Source organism: Electrona antarctica, assembly GCF_951216825.1.
Source record: "Electrona antarctica genome assembly, chromosome: 21".
In the NCBI taxonomy this organism is placed as follows: Eukaryota; Metazoa; Chordata; class Actinopteri; order Myctophiformes; family Myctophidae; genus Electrona; species Electrona antarctica.
In genome coordinates, this window is record NC_136802.1 from 26,774,474 (window position 1) to 26,788,723 (window position 14,250).

Below are 14,250 nucleotides of genomic sequence, written 5' to 3' on the forward strand. Positions count from 1 at the left end.
CTCTATAAATACTTATAAATAGCTTTATAAGCATTATAAACAACGTCCATGAGGCCATGAGGATCAGAGCCGAGGTATAATTACATTATAAATACTTTATAAATACTCTATAAATACTTATAAATAGCTTTATAAGCATTATAAACAACTTCCATGAGGCCATGAGGATCGGAGCCGAGGTAAATACTTATTTATACTTCATAAATAGCTTTAAAAATAACTGTATACGCATTATAAATATTTATAAATAACTTTATAAACGTTATTAATTAATAATTAATTAATTAATATTTTTTCTGTGTGGAGTGTGCGTGTTCTCCCCGTGTCCCCTAGGGTCCGTCCTTTCTGTGTGGAGTGTGCGTGTTCTCCCCGTGTCCCCTAGGGGGCGTCCTTTCTGTGTGGAGTGTGCGTGTTCTCCCCGTATCCCCTAGGGACACATTACATATATTTATATGTAATGTAATGTTCTATAGGTGTATCATAACTTGAAGAACGGCATCGTAACATAATAAAGTGTATTGCTAGGTGTGTCATAATGTAATATATTTATATTTATTGTACATATTTACAGGTGTATCATAATGTCATTTATTTATATTTCCAGGTTTATCACCACTTGAAGAACGTCATCAAGGCTAAATACGGCCAAGACGCCACCAACGTTGGAGATGAGGGCGGCTTCGCTCCCAACATCCTGGAAAACAATGAGGGTGAGACAGGCTTTCATTCATTACAACTATGAGGGTGAGACAGGCTTTCATTCATTACAACTATGAGGGTGAGACAGGCTTTCAATTCATTCCAGCTATGAGAGAGTGAGACTGGTTTTCATTCATTACAACTATGAGAGGGTGAGACAGGCTGAGAGAGTGAGACAGGCTGAGAGGGTGAGGCAGGCTTTCATTCATTACAACAATGGGAGGGTGAGACAGGCTTTCATTCATTGAGAAGGCAGGATACCCAGATATGATCATCATCGTTAGGATGATAAGGTTGTATTAAAGTTGTATAAAAGTTGTATTATAGTTATATTAATGTAATATTAATATTTCAGCTCTGGAGCTGCTGAAGACGGCCATCGATAAGGCGGGCTACCCAGACAAGATCATCATCGGCATGGACGTGGCAGCGTCCGAGTTCTACAGGAACGGAAAGTACGACCTGGACTTCAAGTCAAAGGACGACCCCGCCAGACACATCTCTGGAGACCAGCTTGGAGATCTGTACAAGAGCTTCATCAAGGGCTACCCTGGTAAATACCACATGTTTATGATATGTAGATCTGATATAACGTCCTGTACAAGAGGTTAGTCACTCACACACTCTCTCTCTCTCTCTCTCTCTCTCTCTCTCTCTCTCTCTCTCTCTCTCTCTCTCTCTCTCCAGTCATGTCTATTGAGGATCCATTCGATCAGGATGACTGGGAGAACTGGTCCAAGTTCACTGCCACCACCGACATCCAGGTGAGACAGACAAGACAAGACAGACAGACAGACAGACAGACAGACAGACAGACAGACAGACAGACAGACAGACAGACAGACAGACAGACAGACAGACAGACAGGCGAGCCAGTGGGATACGACAGTACAGTTATGTCCTCCCGGTGGGGGCTCCTCACTGGCAGGCGAGTCAGTAATAGGATACAACAGACGTGACAACACATAAGAAACGTTTGAATCAACTGGCATATAATGACTACATTGGTGAATAAAAGAGGTAATTGTCTACTACTAAATTATTTTAAGAAAGGACACGCAGTCTGATTGTGTTCTATAGATTGTAGTTCATCATCAATAAGTAGACTCGGAGAGACACTACTATCAGGATCCTATCCTATCAGGATAGAATGGTGTGTTATATCATGAGCTGACAGTGACAGACAGTAGATCTACACATCATAGTGATGGGTCCTGACAGTGTGATGATGTTCTATAGGTCGTAGGTGATGACCTGACGGTGACCAATCCTAAGCGTATCCAGCAAGCCGTGGAGAAGAAGGCCTGCAACTGTCTGCTGTTGAAAGTCAACCAGATCGGCTCCGTCACAGAGTCCATCAAGGCGTGAGTACAGATACTTGTAGATCTGTTAAGACTAAGACTAAAATTCTAAGGTTTTTGTTATTTAGTCGTATAAGACTAGACTAAGACAAAGCAATTTCAGAAAACTAAATAGGACTAAGACTAAATGGTGTGTTATTCAAAAGACTAAGATTAAACCAAAACTTGATGAGAGAATTGACCAAGTCCATCAAGGCGTGAGTTAGACTTGTAGATCCGTTACCAGATCTGTAGATCTTCTATAGAGTCAATGGTGGCAGCCAATGAGTTTATATGAGGTCGCGGTAACACCCTGTTCCTCGTCTCATCTCTAATCCAGGTTGAACCTTGTCTCTATAACATGTCCATGTTTTCCAGGTGCAAGCTGGCTCAGAGCAACGGCTGGGGTGTGATGGTGAGCCATCGCTCCGGAGAGACTGAAGATACCTTCATCGCCGACCTGGTGGTGGGACTGTGCACCGGACAGGTACAGTATACTACTACTACACCACCCCTACACCCACTGCCATACACATACACATCCTCAAGTCCTCAAGTCCTCATGTCCTCAAGGATAATCACTTGTGGCGTCCTCAATTTTCTGTCCTCACTTTTTATCCTCAATACCAGAGTAATCTAGTAAGAGAGTGGCGACACTAGCGTTGACTCCAATTGTAACAATGGAATGCGGAAGTGCTCATCCTATCTCAATGGGAACTATAGCCCATAGGTACCCGCTTTGCGGCGAGATCAAAGCGTGTCGCCACTCTCTTACTATTCCACTCGGCTCAATACGTACTTTGCTCAGCCAATCAAATCACTGCTATGGGGTACACACACACTCAAATCTAGGCATAGGAGGGGCTAGTGGCCCTTCACAAAATAAATGGACAAAGAACTTTACTGTCACACCTTAAACACGCACTTTACAGTAAAAATGGTGATATTCATTTGTCAGGGCTCTTCAGACAGAGCCGTTTTGAAGACAGCTATTTCAAATCCGCCATCTTTCTATATATCCGGTTTGAAATTCAACCGAAAAGGAATGCTATTGGCTGCAACTGCAGCGAGGGCGGGTCTTCACTAGGTAGAACCAGTAGAAACCCTAGAAACATAATAGGACCACAATTTACTAACCGCATGTCATGATTAATTTTTTTTAAAAACTTTAATCTAGCGATTGAAAAGGTTTAACTACTAAGGTAATAAAGTATAAAGTTCTCCCCAAAACGTCATTGAGGTTATAATCTGCTGGGCCGTGAATGACGTCTGTCTGTCTGTCTGTCTGTCTGTCTGTCTGTCTGTCTGTCTGTCTGTCTGTCTGTCTGTCTGTCTGTCTGTCTGTCTGTCTGTCTGTCTGTCTGTCCCTCAGATCAAGACTGGCGCCCCCTGTAGGTCCGAGCGTCTGGCCAAGTACAACCAGCTGATGAGGTGAGTGACATCATCATCATCATCATCATCATCATCATCATCATTATTCTCCATGAACAATAAACGTTACCTTGTAAACACCTTTGCTAGCATGGAGCCTACTAGTTAACTAGCTAAACTAGTTGACTACCGGTAGTTAAACTAACTGGTTATCTTTATTATTATTATTATTATTATAGAAGTATCTTAGTAAGTACTTCTATACTAGCATGTATGAAGCACTTACATACTTATAATAGCATGAAACACTGCTCTGCTAGCATGGAACACTATACATTTAATAACTTGTTCACTAACTAGTTCACTAACCAGTTCACTGGTTATAGTAAACACTTCTAAGCATGGAGCACTACATTTAATAACTACTTTAATAACTAGTTCACTAAGTTCACTGGTTAGTAAACACTTCTAAGCATGGAGAACGACATTGGATAACTTGTTCACTAACTAGTTCACTGGGTATCTTTAGTAAACACTTCTCTGCTAGCATGGAGCACTACATTTACTAACTGGTGTTTAATTTCCGTATCGTGGCGGGAAGTGGAACGGGAATTGTGCGTGTCTGAAACAATCACAGCGATGGCGGGCAGGCTCCAAATGCATCGTAGCCAATCACAGCGTTGTGCACGGCGTTGAACCGACACTTTTATCCAGCTATGAGAGTTAATTTTACCCAGCTATCAGAGCTCCTTTTTAGGGCATGCCATGACCCACCTTACCTAGAGGTCACGCTAGATAAACCACAAATTAACAAATATCAAACAAGGCAGTGCCAAATGGAGTTTCTGTCTCTGCGTTGCCTATTATCTGGCCTCAAATTGTTTCCATAAACAAATTATATTGTACTGTTTAAGAACTACTACTAAGAACTAAATCATTCTTAACGCGTGGCAGCAGCCATGTTTGTTGACATTCATTCATACACACAGCACATTGAAAAATGTGAGTGGCCTTAATACCTGCATGTCACAATACTATTGGTTGAAAAACGTTTGGTACCTGCCGGCGTTATCATGCATGCTGTTTTTGGGGGCTTTAGGGTGTAAGAGAAAGTGATTTTTATTTTATTTTTTTCAGTTCGTCCGTAACCGTTTCTAAACCGTTCTCTACTAGCATCTTGTAAACTGGTTTAGGGACCGTTCAATGTTTGTGGGAGGGGCCACTGGAGGAAAACAAGGGAGGGTATATGCTTTAATTTGAGTCCAGGGGAGGGTCAGATATATACTTGACTCTATACAATCTAAAATACATAGCCTTTACAGCATACACAGTAAAAAACTTTAACTTTAACTTTCCAAGAAAAGGAAATTCATATTTTTAACCTAATCTAAACTGCCATTCAAATAGTTTGAAGTATCTTTAGGAAGAAGGATTTTTACCAAAAGCTGTTTATTTGGTGTGTGGTCAATCATTTACCACAGGGGTTGGGTCAAGGACGACTCATTTCTGTCAGTGCATTCTAACAAATCCTCCAGTGACCTTTCAGTATAAATGACATTCTAAAATCCTCCAGTGACCCTCTCACTATACATATGGAACGGTCTCTTATCGTGTAAACATTTACTAACCGGTTGTCTTGTGAACGGTTTTCCACAGGGGTCTTCAACAGGTGGTCCGGGACCCCTAGGGGGTCCTCAGGCACCCCTAGGAGGTCCTCAGCTCAGAGGCATTGCACTTGACAAACAAACAAATTAACAGAATGTCTAAACGACATTGATCAACCCATGGTCACTGCAATTAGTCAGATATCGTTGCTGTCCGGAACAAACCACTTAACTCCATGTTTGAGGTTTTTGATTTTTTTTTATGTCAGAAATCAATGCTATTGAACACCCTTTATGTCTGTGTGTTAGTTAAAAAAAATATTGAACCAACCTATTAAGAAGAGGATCCAACTTCATTGGATCCTCAAACTATCTGCCAAAGCAGCTAACTCCACCCGTTTAGCCATCTTTTTTCTTTTCTTCAAAAATCAGTGCTATTGAACACACTTCACGTCTTTGCGTTGGTTAAAATATATATTGAACCAACGGAAAGTATTTAAAAAAAAAAGTCCCCTTGAGCTGGATGTTTTTTTTTTTTTCCAGAAAAATGAACATTTTGGAGTTAGGTGTTTTTTCTTCCAGACAGCAGAGATATGGTGAACTAGCTCTCATGGAGGTGCATGGAAGACATTCCTCCACAAGGGGTCCCTCTCATGAAGACCCCTGCTCTGCTCTGTTCTGTCTAACCTGACTCCTCCAGATGGAAGAGGTTTGCTTCACATGTTGTGAACTTGTGAATCAATACCGCCACCATCTGGCGGGGTCGGGTTATGTTCTGTCAGCATGGACGCCGCATTTGAAAAAACCTGCTATGCGTTGTGAGCTTGTAGATTTAATAACACCGCATCACGTGAGCTTGTGGATCTGATATCGGTCATGCTACCGTCAGTGCACGACACCGTCGTACGACAAAGTCTAAAACGACAAGGGCTTAGAACGAACCCTGACCGTTTTTGTTCTGACCTTGATGTTGACCTTCTGACCTTCAGGATTGAGGAGGAGTTGGGATTCACAAGGGCGAGGTTCGCCGGACGCGACTTCCGTCACCCCAAGATCGTGAAGATCTAAGAGCTGTGGCGACACCTAGAGGTGTGAACGAACAAACGAATCTGCAGTCTGAGTCAATAGGATTCACCTGGCGGCTCTCCATTTTGCCACGCATCATGATGCGTTCACGATTCACTTAATGACCCCATTCTGCCATGCATCATGATTAGGGATGGAGCTTGTTATTTTTAATTGATGACGAGCACCGCATCGATCAGGCTTATCGAGCTGGGTTCTTTTTCGACTCCCACTATCGAGCATTTTGTATTATTTTGTGGAAAGATGGGAGACGACAATAAGTTCTCAACAGAACCAGCATCTTTTACTATTCAAATACAGTACTTTTCTAACAGACGGAAGGCCAATTGACCTTATTTACTTTTGATTAGATTTATTTCTTGATCACCCCTTGTCTTGATTGTTTGACGTTATGGGCCGCTATGCTCGATAACAAGGTTTTATAAGCCCAAAGCTTATTGATACCGGGTATTCAATAAGCTTGTTATCGGGTTTTTTCGGGTATAGGGTTTCGAGCTCCATCCCTAATTATTATGCGTTCACGATTCCCTTAGCGATTCACTTTAAAAAGATTCCATTTTGCCATGCATCATGATGCGTTCACGATTCCCTTAGCGATTCACTTTAAAAAGATTCCATTTTGCCATGCATCATGATGCGTTCACGATTCCTGTACGATTCACTTGCTAACGATCCGATTATACGATGCATCTTCGTTTTCCATATTTCTGCTCACGTTTGCTTTGTCGTCGGTTAATACAAGACAGCCAGATACATCGTGTGAAGTACCTTTTCATTCGTGGAGTACTTTAACGCATTCGAGCGTAAACTGCGACTTTACGAGTTGTGTTTGTAATAATGTAGAGAAATAAGTTTGTACGTGACATCGACTGTAAGACAGGGCACTTCATAAACAGACACCGTAAAATGCTCAGTGTTAATTTAACTCAAAGAAGAGGAACCAAATGGAGCCTCGTCCATCGACGGTGTCGCTCACTGAAAAATCAAAACAGCAGATCTTCAAGCTCATAACGCGTCGCGCCGCAATGCGTTGTGAGCTCGCAGGTCCTGCTGTGTGCCTGTGTAGATCTGATGTGTGCTTGTAGATCTGCCGTCTTCGATTGTGAGCTTGTAGATTTGAAGTTAAATTAACACTGACTTTTTTTTTGCCCTTTTAGTAAAACAAAATGCTAGCAGCGCAAACGCAGTAACGTCTCTAACGCGATATGGTGCTGCGAACAAGCCGACCGCAAGCTGAACTTAAAAGACGTAGCCTGAACTATTGCTATATGCTAATTCTATTTAACATAGTGCCCGCTATAGGCTAAAGCTAAATGCTAATGCTATTTAACATAGTCCAACGCTATACGCTAAAGCTAAAGGCTAATTCTCATTGTGCCTCATTGCCATTTTATGTTCTGAATTGATTTGATTTAACCCGTAAACTAAAACTATTTGTTTTAAAACTCCATTTAAAAAAGTAACAATGTACCTAATGTAGCCTAATAGTTTAGTTTATTTATATTGTGTATGCTTTTGTTTCCTCACTTATTTATGTATAGCATTAAATAATTTTTATGATCTAAAAAATAGGGGTGTTTTTACATATAGCATGTAGTCTAGTGTTGGCACACATTGTCATTGCGATGGAAGTTATTGTAAAATCGACAATGAACTTAAGTTAGTTAGTAGAGACGACTAATATGGTTTATGTAACGTAAATGTATTCACGCAGAATCATCCTGGTCCACATTGTGATGCATCTTAAGCTCCTTACCCAGCAGAAGAGTGACTTTAAACCAACATAAGAATATTATTACATATATTATGTATTTATTTACACATGCATTAAAATAATGGTAGGTCCACATAGCAGCAGGTATGTATGTACATGAGGTTAGGTTAGACCAGTGGTTTTCAACCAGTGGTCCGGGGACCACCAGTGGTCCGTGAGGAGGTTCCAGGTGGTCCCTATAGCTAAATGATGGAGAGGTGGTAACGCTCTAATGCAACATGGCATTGTGGACAAAATTGTATCGAAAATACAAAATATTTGAAGTGTTGGGTTAGAGCATAGAGTATATATATAATAGAGACTGAACTGGCGCGAAGCTCCGCCCCCCCAGCTATTCATGTCAGTGGAAGTTGCTCAGTGGCGTTTTGAAGCACCCGGAAGACTGCCGGAAGTCCCTCCCAGGACCTCAACTTTGAGGTCCTGAGTGACGTAGGGCAACCGAGCGCTCAACGTTAAAGCCCAGCTGCACGGGGTTTCCCGGTCATGAATCCACGGGTCCGCCTGTAGTCCCTCCTCCTACCACTAGGACCCAGAGCTTCAACGTTGGAAAGTCTGCCTGCCCCCTTGGGTTAGAGAGGCTAAATAATGGTGGCCGTGGCTCCAAAGTCAAATACTTAATGGACCTTGATATGAAAAGGGTTGTATGTACATGTTTGAGCCACAAACAGGTGAATAAATCACACAGAAACAACACGAGCTGTTGTGTAACGATGTTTAGAATGGATAAACAATAACCACACCTATATCCATCACCCCCTCCCCCTAATCACCACAGGAGGGAAAAGAGCACTTTAGACTCTCGTAGATGATATGAAAATGTCAAAAATCGCTCAAATACATCTACGATAGTCTTAATCTAAAGCCCGAACCACACCAATAGGATCACCATGCAACTCCTTGCAACCAAACGGTTGCGAGTAGACGCATGCATTGAATTAATTGAACCATACTTATCACACTGCTGGGACGAACGCTGAAACCGTTTCGTTGCGTCTCTCGACCCATTGGTGTGGTTTGGGCTTTAAAGACTAGGACAGAGGGAGCTATAAGCGCTGAACGTGGATCGTTAACCTGTGTGTTCTCTCCTATAGGATCGAGGAGGAGTTAGGAGAAAAGGCCAAGTTCGCCGGAAAAGACTTCCGTCACCCCAAGATCATATAGACCCCTCCTCCCCCATCACCATCGCCATTACGACCCACCCACTGACAGCACCCCCTCCCGCTCTCTCTCTCGCCAACACCTCGCCCATTGGAGGCGGGACACCTCGTTGGTTTGAAGGGGTGGGCGGGGTCACAACCGCCAAATGAAATGATTCCATTTCTTCACTGTTGTTTTATATAAGAACAAACACACACACACACACACACACACACACACACACACACACACACACACACACACACACACACACACACACGTCAGTGTGAAATAAATAAAAAACATTAAAATAAAAACCACTGTGTGAATGTTTTCTTCCTGTCAGGTAGTTTCTGCCACTGATACATTCATGCCCACAATTGAGACAGCGCCCCCACATGGGGTAAAGGTGAATGGTGTACTGCAGGGCAGCTCGAAGAAGCCACTGTAATTCAACAGTAGTTTAGGATAATCCTACATGAACTGGAGACCAGTTTCTCAATAGTGTTTCACATGCAATTTGCTATTGATTTGAATGCCGTTTATTGTTTTGAACAAAATTGTAGGTATTGCATTGTTCATCTATGTTTATACTATAATCCCCCCACTTTACAGTACTGTCTGGAAACCACAGGGAGGACACAGCCCTCCCCGTGCCCACTGATCAATGGGTTATTTTTCAGTAACCGACACGTGGTTTGAACCGTCAAGGTATCCTGTGGTGTCCCGTATGACTAGCCCACTAAGGCCTCACTCACACCTAAGACACACTTGTCTTCTGTGTGTCATGGCCGCCTCAATGCCTTTCCAATGGGAGTCACATGGTTTGAAGACACAACTTTGTTACACGGGGGGGGGGGGGGGGGGAGAGGGCAGAAGACAGCCATGCAACAAGGTTGTGTCATGAAACCATGTGACTCCCATTGGAAATGCATTGAGGCGGCCATAACACACAGAAGATACAGGACACACGTGTGAAGCCTGTTAGCTTCACTCACCTTAGAGCCATAGACTAATTTCACAGCCAGACTCCAGAGTGAGCAAGAGGGGCAGAGAGCACCAGTGTGTTTGCATCAGACCACACGGTATGAAATGTTTGACTGTTTATGTGATGCTTATGTTTATACTCTTATTGATTAAGCAATGTTGAAGCCTGTGGCGTTTGCAGTTTTAGTGAACCTTTAGTGACTGAAGTTGTCTATATTGTCTACAGTGCCTGTCCGTCACACTATGTGTGAATGTGACCATCGGTCCATCGGTCACATCGGTTGATGTGCCCTGAGGTTCAAGTTGGTTATGCAGCCCTTTAGCACCCTCGATACGCAGAACGGCATACTATAGCACGCCGTTTTTCATCATTTTTGAGGATTTGAAAAAAAGACGAAAATCACTCCGAGACGATGGGCTATAGCCCATGGTCTCGGCCTGATTTTCGTCTTTTTTTCAAATCCTCGTTTTTCATCATTTTTGACCATGGGCTATAGCCCATATCGGACGGCATACTATAGCATGCCGTTTTTCATCATTTTGAGGATTTGAAAAAAGACGAAAATCAGGCCGAGACCATGGGCTATAGCCCATGGTCTCGAATGGCATAGGCTACTATAGCATGCCGTTTTTCATCATTTTTGAGGATTTGAAAAAAAGACGAAAATCACTCCGAGACCATGGGCTATAGCCCATGGTCTCGAACGGCATACTATAGCATGCCGTTTTTCATCATTTTTGAGGATTTGAAAAAAGACGAAAATCAGGCCGAGACCATGGGCTATAGCCCATCGTCTCGGAGTGATTTTCGTCTTTTTTCAAATCCTCGTTTTTCATCATTTTTGACCATGGGCTATAGCCCATATCGGACGGCATACTATAGCATGACGTTTTTCATAATTTTTTAGGATTTGAAAAAAAGGCGAAAATCACTCCGAGACGATGGGCTATAGCCCATATCCCAAGTAAGTTTAAGTTCAATAACTCAGAAACTACAAAACATTTCAAAGTAAAAAGTTCCAGCATGTGTCTCCACAGTAAGCTGAATTATAAAGTGTGAATGGAGTTTCTAGTTGAAAGTGATTTATTGACTTCAAGGTCCTTTCCTTTACCAACTGCACCATCACTATCATATAGCCTGCATGAGTGAGACTTCCTGGCGCTTTTATCTTCTTCTTTATTCAAAGTAAAGTTTCAGAGTAAAGACCAGAGTGGGATTTGAACCCACAACGTCTGGATCATGACAGCCACTTAACACATTGCACTACCAGGTTGTCTGTGTTCAGTCATGGCTTCTTGAGGGCCAGACCATGACACTTCTCCTCTGTATTATCTGATTAACATCCATGATAACACTAAAGCGCTAAAGACACCTTTGATGCACAGCAAACAGCATTAAAATGCTCTGTATATGATCCCAAGGCCCCATTTGAAAAGTGACACCAAGAATAACAACTTTACAACTTGAAATCACAGTGAGCTCAGTGGCACCCTTGTTAAGATGACGTCCATATGAGCCAGAGGTTGTGAGTTGAAATCCTGCTTAGTTCCTCCTGCAGCATGTTTTGGAGAATAACATCCAGAAGAACACAAGAAAGAGATGGAAAGCTGAGGAGACCCTCAGAGAGCATGGTGGCACTCTGTGATAAGCTGCTGTCTATATGTGAGCCACAGGTTGTGGGTTCAAGTTCAGCCCACAGCATATTATAGCATGCTGTTTTTCATCATTTTTGAGGATTTGAAAAAAAGACGAAAATCACTGCGAGACCATGGGCTACAGCCCATGGCCTTGGACGGCATACTATAGCATGCCGTTTTTCATCATTTTCGAGGATTTGAAAAAAAAGCCGAAAATCACTCCGAGATGGGACGGCATACTATAGCATGCCGTTTTTCATAATTTTCGAGGATTTGAAAAAAAAGCCGAAAATCACTCCGAGATGGGACGGCATACTATAGCACGCCGGTTTTTAGCCCAAATATAATGTAAGGTGTCACGGCCCCTTGGCCTGGCCTACAGGGCCCCTATGCTGTGTATATGGTACTGCCCTGTGTGTGTTTCTCCCAGATCATGTGGGTGTCGGCCCACTTCAGACTCCGCATTAGGTGCATTAGGAGCACCTGGCCAGTGCTCCTGGAACCTCTATAAAAAAGGGCTTGCCAGCCATTATCTGTGTCCCTCTCCAGATGACAGCACCCTTCTGTTTGTTTCCCTTTACTGTTTGATTTGCACACTACAACACCCATGCACCATACTAACCACACATCCAACTGACACCACTGATCGTACTGACTTCCACATCTCATACATTCTGTAAGCATTATTTATATATTAATTTAATATTAGTTACCTTTTGTAAATAAACTATTGTTATTTTGAACACTGCTACTGCGTCCTCCTCAATTTGTCAAGGCCCAACGGGCCGGGTTATGACAAAGGCTTGTGTAGTTATAATAAACGATGAATAAAAAAAGGATAAATGTTAAATAAATGTATAAGCATAGGAAGCATGTTGATTGCATGTGTCTTACAGTTAGATGATGGATAACGGTACAATGGGCACCTGATTTATTTGATAAATGAGTGGCCAAATACACTATATATGTAATATGGCCCTATATTTCTACAAAATACAAAACCTGTGATGTGCAGTCATTTTGGGGATAAACAAGGAATTGAAGGGTCAATAAAGTTGTTTTAAAGATGTACTGGGCATGTTCAAATCATATACTTTACATTTATTATTCCAACCATTTTCCAAAGCATAGACTTACGTTTTGGGGATGGTAATTTAACATTGAGGTGCCCACTGACCGATTTCAGAAGAAGAAAACCAACGACCTATCAACCAACACATTCAAAGGCATATCAATCCCAATTATCCGTTTTCTTATCAAGTTGAAGGCATCCCGGATTTTGTTGAGGGTGGGTTGGGTGTTTCACGGTTTCTCATCAACTCCATGTTAAATCACCCAATTACCCCCCAACGGACACTAGCCATAACCCTAACCCTAACCCTAACCCTAACCCTAACCCTAACCCTAACCCTAGTTGTCTGGTACCAGATTGGTTACCATATAGTACCAGAACAAAACAAACAAGAAAGCAGTGTGAATTGTCTGGAACCAGTGGCGCAGTGTGTTAGAACGCTGCCACATGATCGGGAGATGGTGAGTTCAAACACCACTCAAGTCTTTACTTTCAAGACCGATTTCAGAAGAAGAAAACCAACAAAAAAGCAGTGTGAATTGTCTGGAACCAGTGGCGCAGTGTGTTAGAACGCTCCCACATGATCGGGAGATGATGAGTTCAAACCCCACTCAAGTCTTTACTTTCAAGACCGATTTCAGAAGAAGAAAACCAACAAAAAAGAAGTTGAATTGTCTGGAACCAGTGGCGCAGTGTTTTATGACACTGCCACATGATCGGGAGATGGTGAGTTCAAACCCCACTCAAGTCTTTACTTTCAAGACCGATTTCAGATGAAGAAAACCAACAAAAAAGCAGTTGAATTGTCTGGAACCAGTGGCGCAGTGCTTTATGACACTGCCACATGATCGGGAGATGGTGAGTTCAAACCCCACTCAAGTCCTTACTTTCAAGACCGATTTCAGAAGAAGAAAACCAACAAAAAAGCAGTGTGAATTGTCTGGAACCAGTGGCGCAGTGTGATAGAACCCTCCCACATGATCGGGAGATGGTGAGTTAAAAACCCCACTCAAGTCTTTACTTTCAAGACCGATTTCAGAAGAAGAAAACCAACAAAAAAGCAGTTGAATTGTCTGGAACCAGTGGCGCAGTGTGTTAGGACGCTGCCAAATGATTGGGAGATGGTGAGTTCAAACCCCACTCAAGTCTTTAATTTCAAGACCGATTTCAGAAGAAGAAAACCAACAAAAAAGCAGTTGAATTGTCTGGACCAGTGGAGCAGTGTGTTAGGACGCTGCCACATGATCGGGAGATGGTGAGTTCAAACCCCACGCAAGTCTTTACTTTCAAGACCGATTTCAGAAGAAGAAAACCAACAAAAAAGCAGTTGAATTGTCTGGAACCAGTGGCGCAGTGTGTTAGGACGCTGCCACATGATCGGGAGATGGTGAGTTCAAACCCCACTCAAGTCTTTACTTTCAAGACCGATTTCAGAAGAAGAAAACCAACAAAAAAGCAGTTGAATTGTCTGGAACCAGTGGCGCAGTGCTTTATGACACTGCCACATGATCGGGAGATGGTGAGTTCAAACCCCACTCAAGT

The 14,250-nt window shown here is 42.5% G+C and overlaps 1 protein-coding gene across 2 annotated transcripts in view; it reads left to right on the plus strand.

Annotated features, from left to right (window-relative positions):
• LOC306914588 (beta-enolase) overlaps positions 1-9,328 on the plus strand; it is a 21,329-nt gene extending 12,001 nt beyond the window's left edge. Inside the window, exons 8-14 of one of the 2 annotated variants that reach the window (XM_079491706.1) lie at positions 605-710; positions 1,055-1,252; positions 1,387-1,463; positions 1,939-2,063; positions 2,418-2,526; positions 3,412-3,470; positions 8,966-9,328. In XM_079491706.1, coding sequence (XP_079347832.1) covers positions 605-710; positions 1,055-1,252; positions 1,387-1,463; positions 1,939-2,063; positions 2,418-2,526; positions 3,412-3,470; positions 8,966-9,035 — 744 coding nt within the window. In that variant the 3' untranslated portion in view covers positions 9,036-9,328. Of the gene's footprint in view, positions 1-604; positions 711-1,054; positions 1,253-1,386; positions 1,464-1,938; positions 2,064-2,417; positions 2,527-3,411; positions 3,471-6,003; positions 6,562-8,965 lie in introns of those variants that run through there. The other variant, XM_079491705.1, reaches the window with a different exon arrangement.
• Positions 9,329-14,250: the final 4,922 nt, after the last annotated feature.